General features: G+C 40.8%; 1 protein-coding gene across 8 annotated transcripts in view; it reads right to left on the bottom strand.

Annotated features, from left to right (window-relative positions):
- heatr5a (HEAT repeat containing 5a) overlaps window positions 1-23,370 on the bottom strand; it is a 122,582-nt gene extending 99,212 nt beyond the window's left edge. For 2 of the 8 annotated variants that reach the window (XM_073040055.1, XM_073040061.1), the window contains exons 1-3: window positions 23,067-23,365; window positions 10,055-10,266; window positions 2,039-2,250 (exon numbers count right to left, since the gene is read on the bottom strand). In XM_073040055.1, coding sequence (XP_072896156.1) covers window positions 2,039-2,250; window positions 10,055-10,180 — 338 coding nt within the window. In that variant the 5' untranslated portion in view covers window positions 10,181-10,266; window positions 23,067-23,365. Of the gene's footprint in view, window positions 1-2,038; window positions 2,251-10,054; window positions 10,267-20,049; window positions 20,113-22,691; window positions 22,947-23,066 lie in introns of those variants that run through there. The other 6 variants (XM_073040057.1, XM_073040058.1, XR_012098258.1 and 3 more) reach the window with 6 other exon arrangements.
- Between the last annotated feature and the right edge of the window lie 772 nt (window positions 23,371-24,142).

The raw sequence follows: 24,142 nt of genomic DNA, 5'->3' as shown, positions 1-24,142 counted from the left end.
ACTAGTGAGGATGCTCTCCACTGAACATCTATAGAAATTTGCAAGGGTCTTTAGTGACACCCCAAATCTCCACATGTACATAATGAAATACAGGCACATGTGTCTTCTTTGTGATTCCATTTGTTCTTTCCTGTCAAGTTTAGTCAGTGCTACAAAATACCCCGCCCAACTCCTCACTGCTCCAACTCTTCCTTACTACCTTCTCTTAACAACCTCAATATCACAAATGAAACTGAAAGTTCTGGAAAAATTCAGCATGTCAGCCAGCCATAGTGAATTTAAAAACTGATTTACCACTTCAACTTCTCCATCTTGCATCCAAACTGCTGAGTGATCATTGATCTACAATGTTAACTCTGTTGGTATTTGTGCAGACATTGTCCAAACTACTTCATATTTTTAGTGATTTTAGATTTTTCAGGATCTGCAGTACATTTCATCATCTCCAATTATAATTTTTAAGTGAGCCTCCCTCTGAATGGCAGGTAGACTTTTTTTTAAAACTAAATTTTATAGAAATTTATAAAAACTCATGAAGAGTTTTGATAAGGTGAATGGTCACCATCATTTCCCAGTACAGGCCTGTCTAAAATGAGAGGCACAGGTTTAAAGTGAGAGGAGAAAATTTTAAGGAGACCTGAGGGATAAGTTTTTCCAACAGAGGGTGATATGTATAGGGAACTAGCTACCAGATGAAGCTGGAGAGGTGGATACATTAACAACATTCAAAAGAGATTTGGACAAGTTCATGGATAGGACTGGTTTACAGGGATATGGACCAAATGCAGGAAATCAGTTCAAGCTCAGGTATGTACAATGTCTGGAATGGACAATTTTGCCCAAAGCACTGACTTCTGTGCTATGTAACTCAATGAAAAGGCAGCAAGCATGACTATAGTCCTTAAGGATGAGGAAATGAAAAATTATATGGGCAACACTCCAAGCCATTCACAGAAAATCCACAAGTGTTCCTTTTACAAATGCATGCAAAACTTACAACACCCAAATATTCAAAATGTTTCATTTCTTTTTCAGCAGGTCAGATATCTAACTGGAGATTTTGACCTAACCTCTGAGGTGGTATGTCAGATGTCAATTTAATATATGCAAACCACAAGTAAAATTTAAATTTAAATTCAGGAGAGAAGTATTTGCATCTCATATGTGCTGGGAATGGTTATCTAGCACTTTTCAATAACATGCAGCTCGGAATGCTTCTGTTCAGATCTAAACATTGGTGAATTGAGACCTGAGGTCAAAAACTTCTCTGTGCAATACAATATCATCTCCATAACCATTGAAGTCCACTTTCGGGTTTTCACAATGGCAAATGGTGGTTGCTTTCAGGCCAACTTAATGGCCTCTTATATCTGCCTCTTATAGATCACCAAGTTTGCTACTGGAAATGTGCTTTACTTAGAATTGGGAGGTTTGCATTAGACAGGAAAGAGTGCATGGTACAGTAAACTTTGTCAATCCACCATTCTGGGACTTTGATGGTGCCAGATGGCAGAGATTGCAACCACCAAAATCCAGTAAGCCAAAACACCTAACCATCAGAACTGCTGAAAATTCCAACAGTAGAACTAGATTTTACTGTATTGGGTAAAGTCGAGCTGACAGATAGAACAGACCAGGAAACTTATAAAGAATCTACTTTTGTGGACACACACAACTGCTGTGCAATCAATATGTAGGAAGTTTATCTGTAACCAAGACCTTCCACCATCACAGAAACATATGCTTACACCAGAGAGAATGTCTGAGCAAAGGATCTCCTCTCAATGGATTCTATCTATATCATATGCATTAAAACATCTAGATAAAGGATGTGAAATTTCAGGGGAAAATATATAGAAAACAGTCTCAGATTCGGTATCCTGTCACCAGAATATAGTACATTCACCAATTCACTTAACACAAAATTAGTGGTTTTTCCATTTCAGTCACTGTCATTTAAATTATGTTATTACAATGTTACTCACAACTGTGAAATCACCATAATCTTCATGCTATCTACACAAAAAAAATTACTTACAGTCTAGTAGGCAAGTAGCTTGGCGAGTCATCCTTACTCCTGATTATCTCATTGCATTTGTCAATAGTTTGGTACACAGAAAAGGTATCACCAATACTATATAACAAGGCCAGGTTCTTTGCAATCAGTTTGCGAGCAGGTGGTCCCGGTGAGCTCTCCAACAAGGCTGTCAGTTGTTCCACCAATGTCTTTTGCTTCTCTTTGATATCAGTCTGAAAAGAAAGGGTTCCCAGGGAAAAAACTGCTACATGAAAACAACCATTTATATTTTCCCTCAGCAGGCCTCTTAAAATTTTAGCGTGTTTCTCCAAATTAATTTATGCAACATTTATGAATGCAACATTGTTGCACAACCATGCCAAACTGCAATTCTGCATTTACAAAAAAATTGGCAAATAGCAATGGCCATCTAGCGACGGAGCCAGAATCCAATCAGAATCCAGAGTTTTCAGTGCCCACAAAATATCTAGAAAATCATTTCCCAACTACTTGGATAGAGACTCAAATATAATTTTGTTTCTTTTTGCAAAACACAACAGATCTAATGTGCTCAAATTCTGACTTTAGACCATCTCAATTAAGTGTTCGATTCTGAGAAAGATAATGCAATTCTTCAACTGCAACACAATCAGAAACACTGTGGTGTCTTGGTGCTTGAGAGTAAACAAAAATAGCAACTAATCGTGAATAGCCAACTGAAGCCAAAAGCTTCAATTGCAGGCTTTTCTCCGAAGAGAGCACATTGCCTTCCACAAAACAGACAAGCTATTTAATAATCCAGAAGCTTGGAAGATCATCTTGAAGTATGTCACCAGGGAATTTGAAATCAGTTAAAAAAAAATTTTCAATAAAGTGATGTTACCCCCCCTTATGTCAACCATAAAACTACTAGATCATCATCAATTCTCATTTGATTCACTGATCTTTGATCTGCTTGGAAACCTGCTGATCTTGCGGATGCTGGTCTGTCTGTCCTTCCAGACCCACTGCAATGAAATTTATGTTTAATTGTCCTCCAGTGACTGAACAACAAGGATGAAGAATAAATACTAATACGCCCAATACCACCAGCACCACATGAAAGAATGCAGAAAACTTTTAGAAGATCTCTGCCAATCCTTTAAACACTTCCTGATTAAAAACACTCCTATGGGAGATCGAATTACAATATCATATCAGTGGAAAGGTATTCAAAACATCATATGTGAACTATGGTTTCTTATGTTGAGAAAGGGAAGCTCTGTGAAATCATTGATGGCACAACATGTAATTCCATTACCTTTTCATTTCAACTTCAATTTAAATCATATATTGAAATGGTAGGAAAACATAATTGAATGTAACATTTCTAAACCCCTTCGCATCTCCACTTCAACATTTTACCACCATTTTGAATATATTCTTTAATTAGAATTCTCATAGGTACTAGCACTGCATGGAATCAAACTTCCACCAATGTCGTAAGGCTCACTGGCTTGTCAGTCCCCGACTTGTCCATGCAATCATTCTTAAATAAAGGACCAACATCAATCATCTTCTAGTACATTACCTGACATTAATGAAGAAACAGAAATCTCTGCCAGGGCCCCAGTAATCTCCTTTTCTTCCCACAATGTACTAGAATACCTCTGGTAAGACCCAGGAATCGATCTATTTTGATTCAGTTCAAGAATGCCAACACCTCATTTGTCAAGTTGATATGCTTCAAGATACCGTTGTTCTCTTTCCTGAACTCACTAACTTACATGTTCTTTTCCTGAATGATTACCACACTGATCTTTAAAGGTAAAGTGTGATCCTAAGTTAGTATTCACCAGGAAGAAGGGTAGCGAAGCTGAAGTGTTATGGGAGGGGTGTGATGATATTCCAGAGCATATGTACATCACTGTGCCCAAGACTTAAACAATATAATATACTGGTTGAAATAGGAAGGTGGTTGGGAAACAGAACTAAGAGTATTTAGCTTTGTGTTAGCTCAGCAGGATTAAGTATTATTTGGTAACTGGAAAGACATAATATAGAGTACTGTGCAAATGTCTTAGCCAGCCTAGATATATACAGAATATGTGCCGAAGGATTTTGTAAGGCACTGTAGATCAGGAATGTGTAAGTGCTCGTCCTATTGGCATTGGAGCTCATTGAAGATTATTATGCCTTCACTCGTGAGGTCCCAGAAGCTGAGAGGTTGCGTCTTTGTTCAAAAAGGGCAGTCACCATAATCCTGGAGATGACAGGTTGGTGAGCCTTAAATCAGTAACTGTTCAAGAAAATTCTCATGGGTGGGATTTAAGTTCACTTGCAAAGACAAGGACTGATTAGAAGTCAGCATGATTTTGTGCAGATCATCTCTCACAAATCTAACCGCGTATTTTGAAAAGGTAAACAAGAAAATTAATGACTGCAGGACCGCAGCCTTTGTCTATATGGATGTTGACAAGACTGCAATTGGTAGGCTAGTCCAGAAGGTTAAGGCACAAGGGATCTGAGGTGTGTTAATGAACTGGATCTAAAGTTGGCTGCGTGAAAGGAGGCAAAGGGCTGTGGTGGATGGATGCTTCTCAAAATGGCAATCAATAACAAGTGGTGTACTACAGGGATCAATGCTGGAAACTGTTGTTTGTAATGTAGGAGTAAGTTTGCAGACAACCCAATAATTGATAAGGATTGTACATGACAGCAAAAAAGTAGATTGTTTGGGAAGTTAAATTCTGAAAGGATATACAATAATAGAAGGATATATAAATAGATCTCCATTGGGACCAAGTCTATAGCTTTCTGAAAGCGAAGGCACAGGTGGACAGGGGAGTGAGAAAAGGCATTTGGTATGTTCGCCTTTATCGGCAAATGCACTGAAAACCCAAGCTGAGACATTATGTTGCAGTTGTACAAAGGAATCTGAGAAGTGATCTTGGAAAGGTTTATAGGGCATAGATAGGGTAGATAAGCATAGTCTTTTTCCAAATAGAAGATATCGGTTTAAGGTGACAGAGGAAATATTTAAAAGAAATCTGAGCGATAAGATTTTCATACAGAGCTGACTGGTGTATAGAACACACTGCCAGATGAGGTGGTACAATCAAGGTGTTGAAAAAGCACCTTTGCTCCATAAAAGACAGGCTTTCCTATCGACCGCCCATTTTAATGCCATGTCCCATTCTAGCATGTCAGTCCATGGCCTCTTCTACCATCATGATGAGCTGCACTGAAGTTGGAGGAGCAGCATCTCAAATTCCATCTAGTAGCTTCCAACCTGATGGCATAAACATCAATTACTCTAACTTCTGATAATTTGTCCTCTTCTTTTCTTCTATTCCCCATTCTGGCCCCCTTCTTACCCATTCTCTTTTCCTCACTTGCCTATCATCTCCCTCTGGTGTCCTACCTCCTTCCCTTTCTCCCATAATCCAATCTCCTCTTTGAACAGATTCCTTCTTTTTCAGCCCATTACCTTTTCCACCTATCACATCAACTCCCCTCATCTAGCTTTCCCTATCACTTTCCATCTTTTACTCTTCCCACCCCCCACCACCAACATCTTCTTATTTTGGCTTCCTTCCAGTGCAGATGAAGGCGTTGGCCCAAAACATTGACAATTCATTCCTCTTCATAAATGCTGCCTAACCTGCCGAGTTCCTCCAGCATGTTGTGCTTGTTCCTCTGGATTTCCAGCAACTACAGAATCTCTTGTTGATGAAGGGAGAGGTAAAATTAGGTAAAGGGATAGGTAAATAGGGGGATGGATTGGGGGACAATGATTAGCTTATAATCAATTGTATTATAGGTACCACATGTTGCTGGACAGCCAAAAAGGGAACCTTACCCAGCAACAGGTGACGTACCAGACATTGCTCCCTATTAGTGTTAGACATAGGTACTGTTACGCCTGTTTTTTTTCTCCTTTTTGAGAATCGCAAGATCGCTATTAATTCAGGTCAGGAGACCCAGGAAATGAGAGAGACACGTTTGGAATGTCTTGGCCCCTCTGCGATACAGAGCTACGGGAAACGGCCATTGTCTCTTGGAGACAGAATTGTGTATTGAGTACGGTGCTATTTATTTGAAGCCCTCAGGGAATGACCAAACGTGGGCTGGTTGAGGGAAGGCATCCCTCCACCCTGACTGACATCTGAGACCCTGTGAGTCAGGATAAAAGAGGGTCTGGGGGAACAGCCCCTTCAGACGCACCAGGAGAAACGCTAGAAATTCCATGACAGCGTTTAAATGCGACAGCCGGTGGAGGGCCCACGTGTGTCCTTTCCCGTTGCCCCGGGATTGAGGACCTACCATGGAAGGCAGCTTAGCTAAGGAAGAGATCACCATCAACGCCATTTCGAAGGATCGACATCATAAAACGGAAAAACGGGCAAGTTCTAAACCTCCGTCTCTCTCTCCAACCAAAAGCTGCAGCTTGAATGAACTTGAGTGACTTTTATATTTCCATCGGACAATACATTATCCCCTAGACAATGACAGAGTTATTTCTTATTGATTATTATTATACCCGCGATTTTAGATTTAGTACTGATGACGTATATTATCTGTATGGTTGCATTGATATTATTTTTGTGTATTTTTATCAATAAATACTGTCAAAAATAGTACCATCAGACTTCAACGGACCTCTCTATCTTTGCTGGTAAGTGACCCAGTTACGGGGTACGTAACAGTCCAAATAAGAAATTATCTGGTCACACAAAGATTTTTGAGGTATAACATAACTAAATAGGGGAAGGATGGTGTAGGGGGAGGTATCAACATGAGGAACTGAGGTTGTATCCATGCTATCCTTGGCAGAAATAATTATAACTAACCAATAATGATTTTACATCTATTTGCATCTTAGCATCTGATCGAAACTATTCTAAAACTGTATTAACTCGTGTAATTATAATATTTCCTGTAATGATCAATGTTATACATTGTGCAGAATTGTAAGTCAGGGTGGAATGCTCAGAATATCTCCTTGATCAGTCTGTAATTTCCCTATAGCATGCTATGAATAAAAAGTGAAGCTTGACGAAGTATCGCTGGTTTTATTGAATTCATGATATCTTGCATTATTGCATCGGGTCGATCCGGCTTTGACAATTTGGCAAGCCAGCCAGGAGTCCAGGGCGAGGTATTCCTGAGAGACGGCGTTAGTTTATGAGGTATCAGGGTAACAGAGGGCCCGACGAGGTATTGTGAGTATTAAAGTTTATGAGGTATCGAGGTAACAGAGGGCCCGACGAGATATTGTGAGTATTTAAGGTTGTGAGGTCTTGTGAGAATTAAAGTCTGTGCGTGCTGAAGAATTGGGCAGCGGATCATTAACGGTGATCTATTACATTTTTCTTTGGGTGCGTCGCGGAGAATTGGGCAGTGGGTCAGTGGCAGTTACCTATTACATTTGAAGCTGGTAAGCACCTTAATTGGCGGGGGGGGGGGGGCCAGGGTGCGTAGCGCGGTAAATTGACTAGCATGGGACAGAACGGAAGTTTGGCCAAACGCAGGAGAAGTGGCTCTCTCCTGCAGTCTATCCAGATGTTGTAAATACGCTCTGGGGTATGCTTATGATAACTTGCCTGTCTCAAATCTGCCTTAGACCGGTTGTTAAGGGGGGAAATCCCCCACGTGAAGGTCAGGACCCTGAAGTGGATGCAGAGAGACATGGCACAAGATTACCGGGGAATAGGGGTTGTAGGTTATATAATGGTAAAGCCACACTCTGAATTATCAGCATCCAGCCTTAGATTGGTTGTTAAGAGGGGATATCCCACATGCTAAGGACAGGACCCTGAAGTGGATGTGAGAAAAGGAGGTGGCTGACCCACTCGATTAGGAAGCATGGGGCAAGCATTAGATAAGTCCTGGAATAACATGCCAATATTTTAAAAATGCAGAGATGACCCTGAAAGAGAAAATGATTACTGAAGGTTATTGGCATGCCTAAATAAGAAATGGGAAGTGAAATTTAGCCTTTGGGTGGAACTTGGGACTTAGATAAATGTCTGAAGGCAGAAGAAGTAATTTGGAAACGTAGTGCCGGAAAAAAATGGAAGGTTTTAATGTCCAATTGGAGAAAAACAGCCGAAGAATTAAATAATAGTTCTAAGCAAAGCAGTTGGGAGCATAATGCACGTTGAAGAGGGATTAGTGTATGTGATAATGAAGGAAATTTGAAATCGTGGGAGACACTAAAAGGACTGTGTGAGGATTATGATACAAATAAGGGAAAACAGAATAGGGAGAAGAAAGATAGGCGGGTTAAGGATAAGCAACAAAGTAAAGGTGAAGCCGGCAAAGGTAAAACTGAGGTACCTCTTGACCTGTCTGGACTGCCCATGCTTTTTGATGACAGAGGAGGAGGAAGCCTGGCGACCCCAGCCCACTACACCGCCACCCCCGTATGCTCCACCTAAGCGGTCACCCCAGGGTAATCCCAACTCACCCCCACCAAGCCCAGTGCCACCCACACGAGGGGACAGTTGAGGCAGCGGAAGGGTAATAACCAGCCAAGGACCAGGAAACCACGACATAGGCGGAATTTTCTGGTAGGAGGCGGTTGACGGCATCACCCATCTCATAGAATCCTTCTGTAAGCAGGGCATTACAGAATGCCCTGTACCCTTGCAATACTCCTATCTTGCCAGTTACAAAACCGGGAAGGCCAGAGTGGCGGTTAGTACAGGACCTCCGTAAGATTAATGAAATTGTGCAGCCAATACATCTGGTAGTCCCTAATCCTGCTACAATTTTAAGCAATATTCCATTGAACTCCCAGGTCTTTACCATAGTAGATCTGCAGCATGCAGTTTTTGCGATCCCCGGCTCCTGAGTCGCAATACCTTTTTGCATGTACCTTTCAAGATCAGCAGTACACTTGGACTAGGTTACCCCAAGGGTTCGTGCACTCTCTCACCATTTTCTTGCAGAATTTGCATCGGCAGCTTAGTGATTTACAATTTCGCGGGGGCTCTACAGTAATTCAGCACATAGACGACCTCCTACTGGCAAGCCCGTCAGAAACAGCAAATGAGCAGGACACCAATACACTCCTGAATGCCCTGTACTCATGGGGTTATGTACTCCCGCCCCAAAAGGTACAGAGAGTCCAATGGCAAATGACATTTCTGGGAACTCTTTTGAGTGCAACCGAAAGCAACTCACTCCTGAAAGGGTAACCCTGATTCTTGCGGCCCCCCCCCCCCCACCCACTACACTGAAAGCCATGTGTGCTTTCCTTGGTCTGGAATTGGGATTGGGAGCGTCACAAACTTGGACCCTGGTGGAAAGGACCATTCCAGATACTACTGCAGATGCCGACGGCAGTTAAAGTACAAGGCCAGGTACGTTGGATACAACCTCAGTTCCTCACGTCGACACCTCCCCCTATGCCATCCTTCCCCTACTTAGTTATGTTATACCTCAAAATGCTTTGTGTGACCAGATAATTCCTTATTTGGACCTATGACTAACACTATTAGCGAACAATGTCTGGTATGTCACCTGTTGCTGGGTAAGGTTCCTTTTTTGGCTGTCCAGCAACATAATACAATTGATCATAAGCCAATCGTTGTACCCCAATCCATCCCCTTATTTACCTATCCCTTAACCTAATTTTACCTCTCCCTTCATCATTGCGTTGTTGAAACAGCTACGGGGATAGTAGAGATTTGTTAGGCACATTGCTGGGCTTAAATTATTTTAACACAGACTTTTCCAGATTCACTCACTCTTTAATAGCCCCATTTTCCCCAAGACACCTTATTTGTACCTATCCAGAATTCCTAGTGCAATAATCAACATTCCACTTTTAACCAACTTCTATAAAAACAGATTACAGCAAAATCTTAGCACCCTTCAGATCAGAGGTTGCAAATTGGTTCCTATGTTTTGGAATATTCTCATGATCTCAAAGTTTTTAGGTAACCAAAATTTTCTCTTTCAGATAAAACAGTTCTACCAAAATATTCAGAAAGTGACATTACATAAACAAGGACATGTTCACAACTTTAAGAATATTTCATGGTTTACCTTATTGGCAGCCACCAGAAGTTTCTGTAAGAATTGAAGCCATTCAAAAATGAACTCTGGTTTCTTTGATTCGCTGAGTTTACTATAGAACTCCTCATTTAATAGCAGGCCATGCGCTTGCTCCATAGTTCTGCCCAACTATTCTTCAAATGCTCACTGAAATTTTATAAAGTGCAGAAGGAGAATCAAAAACATCAGCATTCTTTCAATTGCTGCAACACAAACACAAGAAAACAATTCATTAACCATCTGGGACTACCATATTTTCTGGTTCAACAATGAATCAATAAGAAGACACTTCGACAGATAAAGTTGGTTAATTAATCTTGAAATGAAAAGTAACAAAAGCATGCAACAACAAAGTTATATTGAATAGGGACTACATCTCTGAGATTGAACAAAGCTTGAATGAGTTTTTGTATAGGAGAAACAAATTCAAATTTCAGCAATTTCCCCAATGTTCAAATGGGAGGAACATTTTTGTACCAGTTTATCATATAACAGCATTTCTCAATGCCAAAGTTGAACTACTGTGCTATTTTAAAACCAAATAGTAAAAGCCAGTCATTAGCATAGAAACAGGCCCACACCGACATGTCAGGTATCAACTATCCATCAGGACTAGCATCATTTTCCAACACTCAGCTGTAGCCTTCCATGCCACTTTTAAAGCATTCATAAATACTTCTTAAATGTTGTTACAGTACTTGCTTCCACCTCAGCCGCGAAGCGCAGAATCAAATATCACTGGATGATTGTACGTTCTAGTATCAATTGTTTGGTGACAATAAAAGTAAAGTAAAGCTACTGTGTTCCAGATTTCAACTAGTAGAAAAATATCCTTCCCCAAATCCTACTCCCTAAATCTACTACTGCGCCTCCTTGTTATGGCACATCTGCTCGAAGGTAAAAGTTTCTCACTATGCAAACTATCTTTACCCCTGCAATATTATATAGTTCTAAAGTTCCTCACTCAGCCTTCTCCATTCTGGTGTCAACAAAACAAACCCAGCTACGCAGTCTCATTTTATAACTGAAATCTCCCATCCTGGGTAACATCCCAGGTGAATCTCCTCTGTTCTCTTTCTTATGCAATCACATCCTTCCTTTTGTGTAGTGACCAGAACCGAATACAGTATTCCAGCAGAAGCCTAAATCATGTTGTACATGGTTTAATCATCATCTCCTTGCTCAAAGGCATCCCATGTGTCACCTTAACCACCTGTCCTACTGCAATGAAATACATTGTGGTCTTAAATAAAATTACAACTTCAAATAACACAAAGTATAATCGTTAACAAAATAATTTCATCTCAGAGATTCACAGTTAATTGAGGAACATTTGCAAGTCAGAGTCTGAGATCAATTGTTCAATGGATTACAAGACTGAATCCTGCATTAAACTATTGATTTTTCTCTCCGCTTTCCCTCTGGACTATTATTGTTAATACTGTTTAAAATACCATTATACAAACATTCATTAAATATATTAATCCATTTTTTTTCTTGGTGGGAATGTTTCTCTATCAAATCCAAACGACCCTCTTAAGACTGGGGTAAAAGTACACATTAATAATTAGGCTGCAAAAAATTTCCTTAGCAACACAAGAAGTCAAAATGCCATTAAAAATGGATGTTATTCATTCATTTAACCTTATTTCAGGAATGTAGTTCAAAAATCAACAACCCACAGATCTATAAGTTTCTTTGTTCAAGAGGCCCATGCTAAATTGTTTCTTGAATATAAGAAGAGTACAGCACAGGACTAGGCCATTCTGCCCATAATGTTGTGCCAAATTACTAAACAGCAAAGTAAAAATGATCCAACACTAATCCCTCCTACCTACACTATGTCTATATCCCTCCATGTGCCTATTCAAGCACCTCTTAAAAGCCTCTGATGTATTTGCCTCTACCACCATACCAGGTAGCGCATTCCAGGCATCCACCACTCGAGTAAAAAAAAAACTTACCCCTCACATCCTCCTTGAACATTGCCTCTCACCTTCAACACATACCCTCTGGTATTAGATGTTTCAGCCCTGGGAAACAGATACTCTCTGTCCACTTTATCTATGCCTCTCATAATCTTGTAAACCTCTATCAGATCTCCTCTCAGCCTCTGGTGTTCCAGAGAACACAATCCAAGTTTATCCAGTTAATAGAACATGCCTCTAAACCAGGGAGCACCTGATGGACCTCTTCTGCATGCTCTTCAAAGCCTCAACACACTCTTCCTATAATGGGACAACCAGAACTGTATGCAGTACTCCAGATGTGGCCTAACCAGAATTTTATAAAGTTGTAACATAACCTCCTGACCAAAACTAAAACCTGAACGCACCACAAATTTGTTTGGAACCTATTCAAATTGTGCCAAGAAATTTAGTTGTGGCAACAAAAATCTAACAGAGTGTATTCCAGCTAATTGGGACACATTGGGATCAGTATATTTTGGCCCAATTAGCCAAAGTTTCATGGACATGAAAAAGGACCTAGTACCTTCTTGGCATATATGACATACCTAGGCATCATCCCTGAAGAAGATGACAGAGTTTGTCATCATAACATTGGTTATAATCAATACCTGTACATAAATACATAACAAATTATGTATTTCCATATGTGCCCTCAAATGGGTTTTGTTTGGCAGAAGACAAGCCATGATGTGGATGACTGCAGAAATTTTGATGGCTCTCAATGGACTAAGGCCCCAAGCTGTGGGGTTACTTGCTTTTAAGGCTCTGGGGAGAGGTGTCCAAGCCATACCTGAGGCAGCACAGCACAGTTATGGTCAACTGAAGATTTTAATTACTGAGGGGTCTGGTCTACATATGTGTATATTTGTGTGGTTGTGTTTTTAATTAATATTCTACATGTGCCTGTATATGCAAAGACTGGGTCTCTAAGCTACAGTATCACCTAGCGAGTGTTGGGGCCAGTTGAGTGATGATATCGGAGGGCTGGGGTCCTGGACTATACATATTCTGCTTCACTGGACCTTACTGATATTCTATTTGGGTTTGTTGACTCATATGTGTGAGGACTGGGCATTGAGCCATTGGTTTGCAGGGTGGGGTGAGGGTTGGGTCGGGGGGGTGGTGTGTCAGGACTATTATTCTGTGAATGTGTTCTTGTGTGTGACTGTTGGTAAAGTGTTTAAGCACCTTGACCCCGTAGTAACGCTGCCTCATTTGGCTGCATTCATAAGTATTCATGCCTGGTTGGATGACAATTAAAACTTCAATTGAATTGAATTGAATTAAAACAGGACAAATTAGAACACTACCAATAACACTACAGTACTATAAAACCATATTAGTTTTTAATAGTTATCGACAGAAGAATTCATCCACTGTACACAATGAACAAAATCAGCACAGACACCTCATCCAGATAATGGACTGCCTTCGTACAATGCTAACAACAACTGCATCCTCCAAATATTCATTTTCGTTGTAACATTCAAGATCATTGTTGATACCTTCAAATTCCTTGTAGTTCTTACCTTGTTGAAGTAGTGAAATCATTTTATTTTCACTCCCGGCCATTTCTGGTATCTTCAAGCTTGAATGCTTGAAATCACAGTGAGCGAAACTGTTCTGAGCTGTCTTGCTGCCTATTTCTTGCCAACTATTAGTGTCAAAAATCATTGCTTTTTGAAAACACACATAACTGACACTATTTAAAAACTGTTCTCTTTAAGCTCACTGTAGCATCTGATGGCCACACAAGTGCACATAACTGATGCTAACTGGAATCTGTTTGACAACAGTCTCGTGCCCCAAATAAGCAGCATGGCATCCCAAATAAACAAAGGGAATCCCAGTTATTTTCTTCATTATAAGCAGCTGCGCTGATTAACCAATGGCCAAATTAACCGAAATCCACTGCATTTCAGTTATAAGGATAACAATGTCCTATAAAAGCATTGCAATTTCATTAACACTAAATTGTTCTAAATATAAATATAACCCAGGATATTTATATTTATATAAAATTAAAAGAATTTTTGCAAACAACAACTCAGGATTTACCCACAAATTCATTCATCAGCTTAAAATGACAAATTACCTGAAAACTGTTAAGATTCTATTGTTTGAAACCAGGCAACTTCAGAAACATAGAAAAACTACAGTACAATAAAGGCCCTTTGACCCACAATGATGTGCCAAACATGTACTTCCTTTAGAAATTACCTAGGGCTACCCATAGCCCTCTATTTTTCTAAGCTCCATGTACCTATCCAGGAGTCTCTTAAAAGACCCTAGCGTATCCGCCTCCACCACCGTTGCTGGCAGCCCATTCCACGTACTCACCACTCTCTGTACAGAAAACTTACCCCTGACATCTCCTCTGTACCTTCTTCCAAGCACCTTAAAACTGTGCTCTCTTATGTTAGCCATTTCAGCCCTGGGAAAAAGCCTCTGACTATCCACATGATCAATGCCTCTTACCTTATACACCTTTCTTACAAATATATTGAATCCTCCAGTAAATAACCTAAATATTGCTCAATATAGTAAACTACAAGAAGCACAGAGTAAGCATTTCATTGTTTAGATATACCCCAGAATGAATGTTTTCAGTACTGACTGATATGTCTGTTAACTGCATGCAGAAATTTAACTGGTGCTGTCAGAGGATTTACTCCCATGAAACAATGAGTTCATACACAGTCATTTACAATTTACTGCACAATGGCACGGTGGCAATTAGTGCTGTTGTTTTACAGCACCAGTGATCACTAATTAAAGTTCAATTCCCACCACTGCCTGTAAAGAATATGTACACCCACCCTTTGACCATGTGGGCTTCCTCCCCCGTTCCAACAGCATACCGTTAGGCTTCTTGAGTTTCCAGAAGCATGGCGTCACTTGTGGGCTGCTCCAACTCAATCTTTGGACTGTGTTGGTTGTTGTGGCAAAACAATGCATTTCACAGCATGCTTCAGTATTTCAATGCACATGTGACTAATAAAGCTAATTTCCAATCTCTCTTTAAAATGACCACAGAAACTGATGTCATGCTTTCAACCTTAACCACATCTCCTTTAAAGGCTCACACTTGTATCATTACTTGCTATAAACAGTCTGCATATTAAAACAAGTCCATGTTATTCAAATTGTAAACCCTGACTCATGTCACTATACCATAAATATTTTCCCTCAATGAAGAATGTGATGATTATATAAAGACAAAAAGAATTAAGAAAATTTTATATTTGCTGAAGGATTGTATTTCAGTTAAGTTTGTTTGTCTATTTGCAGCAGAGGAGCAGAAGGGAGGAGCCAGCAGCTTTTTTCAAAAGTTAATTTTCAGTTTGTTCAGCTCTTCTTTTTTCAGGTACAAAATGGGAGCAGACTCTTGTGGAATGGCCATGGTTGAGAGCAAGAGCTGGAGGCTTCATTCAGTGGGAGGAGGGTGAGCAGGTAGGTGCAGATAAAGTTTTCCATAGAAGTATTGTTCCTATTATAGCAGTTAAGTCAACTTTTATTGTCATTTTGACCATAACTGCTGGTACAGTGCATAGTAAAAATGAGACAATGTTTTTTCAGGACCATGGTGTTATATGACACAGTACAAAAAACTAGACTGAACTATGTAATAAAAAAACAACACAGAGAAAGCTACACTAGACTGCAGACCTACACTGGACTGCATAAAGTGCACAAAAACAGTGCAGGCATTACAATAAATAATAAACAGGACAGTAGGGCAAGGTGTCAGTCCAGGCTTCGGGTATTGAGGAGTCTGATAGCTTGGGGGAAGAAACTGTTACATAGTCTGGTTGTGAGAGCCCAAATGCTTCGGAGCCTTTTCCCAGACAACAGGAGGGAGAAGAGATTGTATGAGGGGTGCATGGGGTCCTTCATAATGCTGTTTCCTTTGCAGATGCAGCGTGTAGTGTAAATGTCTGTGATGGCAGGAAGAGAGACCCCGACAATCTTCTCAGCTGACCTCACTATCCACTGCAAGGTCTTGCGATCCAAGATGGTGCAATTTCCGAACCAGGCAGTGATGCAATTGCTCAGGATGCTCTCAATACAACCCCTGTAGAATGTGATGAGGATGGGGGGTGGGAGATGAACTTTCCTCAGCCTTCGCAAAAAGTAGAGACGCTGCTGGGCTTTCTTTGCTATGGAGCTGGTGTTGAAGGACCAGGTGAGATTCTCCGTCAGGTGAACACCACGAAATTTGGTGTTGTTTACGATCTCTACCAAGGAGCCATTGATGTTCAGCAGGGAGTGGTCACTCCGTGCCCTCCTGAAGTCAACAACCATCTCTTTTGTTTTGTTCACATTAAGAGACAGGTTGTTGGCTCTGCACCAGTCCGTTAGCCGCTGCACCTCCTCTCTGTAAGTGGACTCGTCATTCTTGCTGATGAGACCCACCACGGTTATGTCATCGGTGAACTTGATGATATGGTTCGAGCTGTGTGTTGCAGCACAGTCGTGGGTCAGCAGAGTGAACAGCAGTGGTTGTCAGTTTGGGCAGTGGTACATTTCCTTGCAGGATGTGGGAGATTGGGGAGACTGCTGGTGTTCCTGATGACTTCATCTGTAGGAATTGCACCCACATGCAGCTCCTGACTGATTGTATGAAGGAAATGGAGCTGAATGCACTTAAGATCATCTAGGATGCTGACAGCAAGCATTACAGAGTTTTAGTGAGGTGGTCACAGGCTACAGATAGTTGGGTGGCCACCAGGAGTGACAAAAGGAAGAGACAAACAGTGCAGGATCCCTCTGTGACCATTCCTCCGAGCAACAGGTACACCCCTATGGATACCGCTAGGGGTTTGAGGGAGGAGGAAATGAACAGCAACATCAGAAAACAGCAACAAATGAAAGGCACAGCAACATCAGAAAACAGCAACAAATGAAAGGCACAGCAACATCAGTCACACTGTGGCCAGTTCTGAGGCTCAGCAGAGAACGGAAAGACAGAGAAATAGTCACAGGAGACTCAGTAGTTAGGAGTTCATATAGGAGATTCTCAGGTGCCTCCCAGGTGCCAGATTCAAGGAATCCTCATTGTGGCTGCAGAACATTTTGAAAGTGGATGGTGAGCAGCCAGAGGCCATGGTGCACATTGGCATTAATGATATAAGTACAGTGACTCATGAAAAGAGGCTGTAATGCAGGATCTCAAAGGCAGTCATCTTTGGATTATTCCTAATGGCCTGGCAAGAATAGACAGATAGAACAAATGGACGTGTGGCTGAGGAACTGATACAGGGTTTCATGTACTTTTATCAATGGAACCTCTTCTGGGGCAGCAGCAACCTTACAAGAATCAATTGCACGTGAACCAGAACTAGGTGAACCAATATCCTGGCTGGTGCTACTCAGGGAATTTAAAATAGTTAGGTGAGAGATGGGAACCCGAGCAACTGCTCAGAAAGTGGAGTGAATGAGAAGATAGATGACCTGACCAGCAAAAACAAATAAGGTCAAGGAAAGAGACACAATGGGAAGGATGGATTGAAGTGTGTGTATCAAGGGTAGGGGATAGATCAGCATATGGAACTAGGATGTTGTGAAAGCTTTGTTGAAATTGAAATGTGAATGGGTGCTGAATGCTCTAGGGTTTTGATGTTTTAGAAAAGACAGAAGAGGCAGTAAAGGAGCATGGGCAGATATTGCACTATTACTCAGTCAGTATCACAGCTGCACTCAGAGGGAACATCAAGGAGTGCTCACCCACTGAGACCATATGGATAGAACTCAAAAATAAGAAAGGTGCAGTCACATCACTATAAAACCCACCAATACCCATCGAGATTTTGAGGAACAGATATGCAGGCAGTTGGGAAAGGTCTAAAAGCAAAGGGCTGTTGTAGTGGGTGATTTTAACTTCTCTCATACAGATTGGATCTCCTTAGACGGAGCAGAATTTGTTAGATGCATCCAGGAGGGTTTTTTAAAAAAAATACAATATGTAGATAGCCCAGCAAGAGGAGTAGCCACACTGGACCTGGTGTTGGGTAATGATTCTGTCCAGGTGACTGGCCTTTCAGAGGGAGAACAGTTGAGGAACAGTGATTACAACTCTTTATGATTTAAGATACTGATAGATAAGAATAAGAAAGGACCTTACAGAATAGTTCTAAACTGGAATAGGTTAAATTATGTATTAGGCAGGAAATAGGGAGAGTTAATTAGGAACAGGTGTTTTTGGACAACACATTTGACATGTGGAGACTGAAGACCAGCTGATCAGAGTACAGGGCAGATATGTTACAATAGAAAAGGACAAGGATGGCAAGGGTAGGAAATCTTGGATGTGCAGCACGATGGTGAATTTCGTCAAGAAGGAAAAGGAAGCATATGTAATGTTTAGGAAGGTAAAGTCTAACAGAGTTCTTGAGGATTATAAAGAACCCAGAAAAGAATCCGGGGGGGGAGGGGGAATTAGGAAAGCCAGGAGGGGTCCATGAAAAGTTTGTTGCAAGTAGGATTAAAGAGAATCCCAAGGCATTCCCCATATACACCAGAAGCAAGAGAACTAAGGAGCAGATAGGAACACTTAAAGATAAAAGAGCAAGCATTAGAAGACAAAGGATGTCAGTGAGATCCTAAGAGAGTACTTTGCATCAGTGTTTACAAAGGGAAAGGGCACGGAGGATAGAGACGTCACTGTGGAGTGTGCTAATATACAAGGACATTTCAAAATTAAGAAGGATGAATTGCTGAGTCTCTTAAAGAACATTAAGGTAGGTAAGTCTCGACTTGAGAGAGGCAAGACATGACCAACATCTTTGTGTCCTCTCTAGCCACAGGTGAAGTCCCAGAGGAGCTAATATTATTCCACATTCAAGAGAAGTGTAATCTTGGAAATTATAGACTGGAAGGTATCACATCAGTGGCAGGTAAATTACCGGAGGAGAATTCGCAAGGATAGTATTTACGAGTGGCTGGAAATTCACAGCTGTGGATGGTGTCTACATGGATTTTGCTAAGGCATTTGACAAGGTCCCTCGGGAGGCTCATTCAGAAGATTGAGATGCATGGGATCCATGCAGAATTGGCCATTTGTATTGCAAAGATATAGACAAGACTGAGAGCAGTGGTTGATGGGATGAAAATGTAGATGGGTGGGTTTGCAGATGCTATGAACATTGATAGTGTTGTGAATAGTGCAGACAACTGACAATGGATATAGCAGGACACAGGTCAGTTGCAGATGTGGGCAAAGACGTAAATAGAGTACAACAGGGCTAAATGTGATGTGTTGCACATTGGAAGGTCAAATGGATACGGACAGTACATTGTTAATGGCAAGACCCTCAATAGTGACATGCAAGGTGATCTTAGGGTCCAAATCCATAGCTCTTTGATAGTGAAAGGGTGCTAAAAGAAGGCATATGGCATGCTTGCCTTTATCAGTCGAGGGATTGAGTTAAGATTGGGAAGTTACGTACCAGCATTACAAAACTTTAGTTAGGCTACATCTGGAGTACTGCACTCATTTCTGGTCATCCCACTATTGGAAGGACATGGAGGCTTTGGTGAGGGTGCAGAAGAGGTATATCAGAATGCTGCCTGGTTAAGAGGGCACATAGTACAAGGAGAGGTTGGACAAAGTTGGGCTGTCCTCTGGAGTGACAGAGGCTGACAGCTCTCTAAGAATGTGAGAAGTATAGATAAAGTATACAGCCAGTATCTTTTTCCCCAAGGGTTGAACTATTTAATAGAAGGGGGCACAGCATTTTATTCAGTGAGTAGTGGATGCCTAGAATGCACTGCCATGGTGGTAATGGAGACAAATACATTAGGTATGTTCAACAGCTCTTAGATACACATGAATATTCAGGATATGGAAGGTATGGACATTGTGTAGGCAGAAGGAATTAGTTTAGTTGGCCATGTGATTACTAATATAGTTAGAATGGCATAACAATGTAGAATGTACTGTACTGCTCTGTATGCTATGATTAAACATATTCAAAATATTACACCATTAAGAAAATCAGTATAAAGTGAGCTCACAGTATCACTCCACAGTATTCACTCCACAGTATCATTTCCAGAGGTACATGCTCAGTGATGCAGCTGAGGAGAAAAAAAAAGGTTAAGAGATGAAAGAACAACCACAGTGAATAATAACTGTCCTAACATATTGGACCATTCACTTGATTCTGATTAATTTATTATCACATGTACATTGAAATCTACAGTAAAATACATTAACAACCAACAATGTTGGCAGACATGAGGAAATCTGCAGATGCTGGAAACTCAAGCAACACACACAGAATGCTGGTGGAACGCAGCAGGCCAGGCAGCATCTATAGGGAGAAGCACTGTTTACATTTCGGGCCGAGACCCTTCATCAGGACTTTGTCGGCAGACTTTGCAGCACCAACAAAGCATACCCACAATGTTCAGCAGAACAACAGAAGCAACAGCAAAACTAACCCCTTTCCTCACTCCCATCCATTCACACAGATAGTCCCCCACCGCAGGACAGGTCTCCTCTGAGCTTCCTGCAGAATCACAGACTAAAGGCCTCCAATTTCCTCAGTGAATTCGTAAACTCACAAACCTAGGGCTTCAGACACTGGGCCTCAAATTCCAGATTTTGGATCGACCCTTGGGCTTCGATCTACCAACCCCAGGACTTGCCAATGATGGGACCCCAAACTCTAGGCCTTAAACTCCACACTTGTTCCATAAATCCCACTATGACTCCAGCTCAAAATTGTTTCCATAATTTAAATATGATTGATATGAAGATTAATTCTTTCAAATTTCACATTTTTCCATTATTTACTATATGCTAATAAATGACATGTTTTATCATTCTCATGTAAAGGCTTTATGCCACTGATGAAAATCTGCTGAAACATTCTTGAATATATTGCTATGTAATGCTCCTTTGTATTTTAATTAAGATACTGAAGTTGTAGCGTCACAATGAGAATGCAGAAAAAGTGCTTATTGAATAATGATACAAGTATTGGTTTCATTGAAATAGATAGTTTAGCTGTCAGGATGGTGTTTACACGTATACTCGTATGCTATAGGTGCTTATTTCAATAGGATTAAGGACAAGTCAAATTCTGTGGAAAGCAGTTCTTTTTCTTCAGCCATAATAAGAATGTTTTCTCCAAACTAATTAATCTTCCTGATGGGACAATCACATATTGTAATTGTAACAGCTTGCCTCTAGATTGCAGGTCAATTTATTTTTCAAAACATGGCTCAATAAGTTTGTATTTTGCAGTTGCAGCACTACACAACTGGAATGATTAATTATTTATGATAAACCAAGGTATAATGTCGTATCAAAAACAGTCTGTGTCAGGATCTGCCAACTCTATTGGTAATACACAAAAGAAACACATCTCCTCAAATGAGATTTCTACCACTTACAGCTTGTACAAATACACTGCTGACATCTGGTGGCCAAAAATCATTTTTACATATTCACTGAACGTGGAAGGAATATTTGCAATTGACCAGTACCATAAGTAATTAATACCTTGCACAAAGATAAGTGAATGCTGACCAAAGGTGTTTTGGAAAAGGCTTTGCACAAAGGTTATTCATGTTCTTGGCAAAAATTAACTTACAGGCTTTACATAAATTTCACGCAACATTTTATACTATTGCTTTAAACTTCAAATCTGAACAAACATCCTCACCAAATGTAATGACAGTGTATGACACATGACAAAATAAAATTACAATGAAGTATCTGAAAACATTATCAGAAAAAAATCATCCAAAGTACATTGTTTGTAATGAACTTGAGATAAATCTCAAAATGGTGCACTGGAGGCTATGGTTCAGTTTGCTGCAGGCTAGTTTTAAAAAAATTAAAAACCAGTAAGTGTCAATTGGAAAGGAAACTCTCACCGACAAAAAAAAAATCAAAATGATAATGAATTGCATTTCTCACAAATAAGTATTTCATTGAAAGTAGAAATTATAAAAATTGAAAGTAAAACAGTTAAAGTTGAATTCTAAAGGGATTGTTCTAATGGCTCCTTATGCTTTGAATAGATCAGAATATGACTGGATTATTTCTGCTCAAAGAAACCTACTGTTATTGAAGTTTTAGCCTTTACTTGTAAAACCAAGTTGAATATATTAACATTGAAAGGACGTTCCAAATAAATTAAACTAAGCAATTCCCGTGGAAATTTTGGATGTCACAAATCAAGTCCAAAAGCAAATCCCACCGAAATTCATATAGCTCTTTATTGATATAGAAATATTAAAACCGACTAACATTTTTTACTTAAATTGGCGACTGCTTCAATTCACACTTAAAAGGGCCTCAACTATGGATCGCCATTTATGTTGAAATATAACAGTTACAGATATTCAGAACCTGAAAATATCCAGCTGTTTATCTAACCTTCTCCTTTCTCCCTGTCAATAAATACTCCCCCGCTCAAACTACCACACCCAAAATGTAACATTCAGCTCCAAATCCGCAAAGTATCACAAATTGTACATGAAAAGTCAGGTTCTTGAATTTAAAATCTAACTGAATCCACACATATCACTTCCACCATAAATATGCAATACTTTCTATCTCCTTGTGGGGAAAAAGTATTGGATGGAATACTTTTTGCTGCATTGCTGTAAAATATCCAAGTTACAATGTTTCTCAGACTAACCTTTAGCTGAAGGCAACACCCTACAACCCCCATGGTAACAATTGATGGAGACATTCACCACATCTCCGGGCTTGCCGATCAGATCCACTTCAGAGCCTCACGCGAAGCAGCCCCATTGAAAGCGAAGGGAAAGCCTTCGCCTCCTCGTTCGGACCCTCCCTCCCGAACGATTTAATCAGCGAGTTCCCAGACACAGAAGTTCAGCACCTTTGCCTTTGGGCACAACTTCAGGCGCTGGCTGGGTGATGACCCCGTGTGAGGGGTCACCCCGAAAACCGAGGAGGGAGGTTGTTGGGAGTAAGGAGCCGAGCGCTCCTTCCCGTCGAAGTGCAAACATCAGGCCCCGGGCCCGCCTCCGGTTCGGCACTCACTCACCGTCATAGGGACTCCTTCCTCCCCGTCCACTGATCTGCACGACTAAAAGCTCGCAGCACGGAGCGGCTGCCTCTCCCCCGGCTACAGGTGCCGTGACCAAGCGACGGCGTGGCGCCGAGGAACAGGCCGAGCCAGCGAGCCCAAGTCCGAGTGTGCGAGTGATCGACGGAGGGGCCAGGCCAGCGAGCTAACTCCGAGCAACCGAGCAGCTCCAGAGCTCACGACTGCGCGTCAGTCAGTACACCCTGAGCTTCGATCGGAGAACCTCGTCCTGCCTTTCCACGGGGGTCTCTCAGTGATGAACATTACACGGGTTGAAATGCAAGGGAGGTTTCGATAGTGCCAGTCATTTGCAATGTTGAACTTCTACTGCTCTGTAGAATATGCGATAACATTGGATACCTTATATTCTGTCCCTCTTCCAAGTCGTTAATATAACAGAGCGCCAAGTCCTGAACTCTAGGACACTCCACTAGGTGCAATCCAAGCCTAAAGAAGAACAATGTGCTCCGATTTTGATTTCTATGTGAAAATCAGCTTTCAATTCATGCCACCACACAATTATGAGTTCTAGCACCTTGTCAAAAATGCTTTGCACGAGAAACTTCCCTCGATAAGATATGTTGGAACATTGAACAACTCCAACAACACTAAACAACTCCAGCAAATTTGTCAACATGATTTACCTTTCATACAACAATATTGACATGGTTTGATTATATTTAAAAATTATCAGCAATGTGGTCTTCCTAGACTCTAGTATTTTACCAAAATGAACTTAAACCGTTTCCTACTTTTTGACCCCCCCCCCCAATAAATTCCCTTTTATTACATTTTTCCAGTCTCATTTTCTGGGGATCCCAAAATTACATTTGCTACCCCCCACCTTTAAAAAAAAATGCACAGAAATGCTTGCTGTTTGGTTTGAAACTAGAAATCTTTTGCTCATCATCAATTACCTTTTTAAAAAATCTTTCACTGCTCGTTCTTGAAACATTCCCAGCTCTTGCCTTTTCTGTTCAAGTAATCAGTCCCTGAAACAAACTATACAACTCTTAATAACTACCTCAGTATAA

The sequence above is a fragment of the Hemitrygon akajei genome, chromosome 3 (genome assembly GCF_048418815.1).
Source record: "Hemitrygon akajei chromosome 3, sHemAka1.3, whole genome shotgun sequence".
NCBI lineage: Eukaryota > Metazoa > Chordata > Chondrichthyes > Myliobatiformes > Dasyatidae > Hemitrygon > Hemitrygon akajei.
The sequence above is the reverse complement of the archived record's forward strand: the minus strand, read 5'-3'. Positions and strand labels throughout refer to the sequence as shown.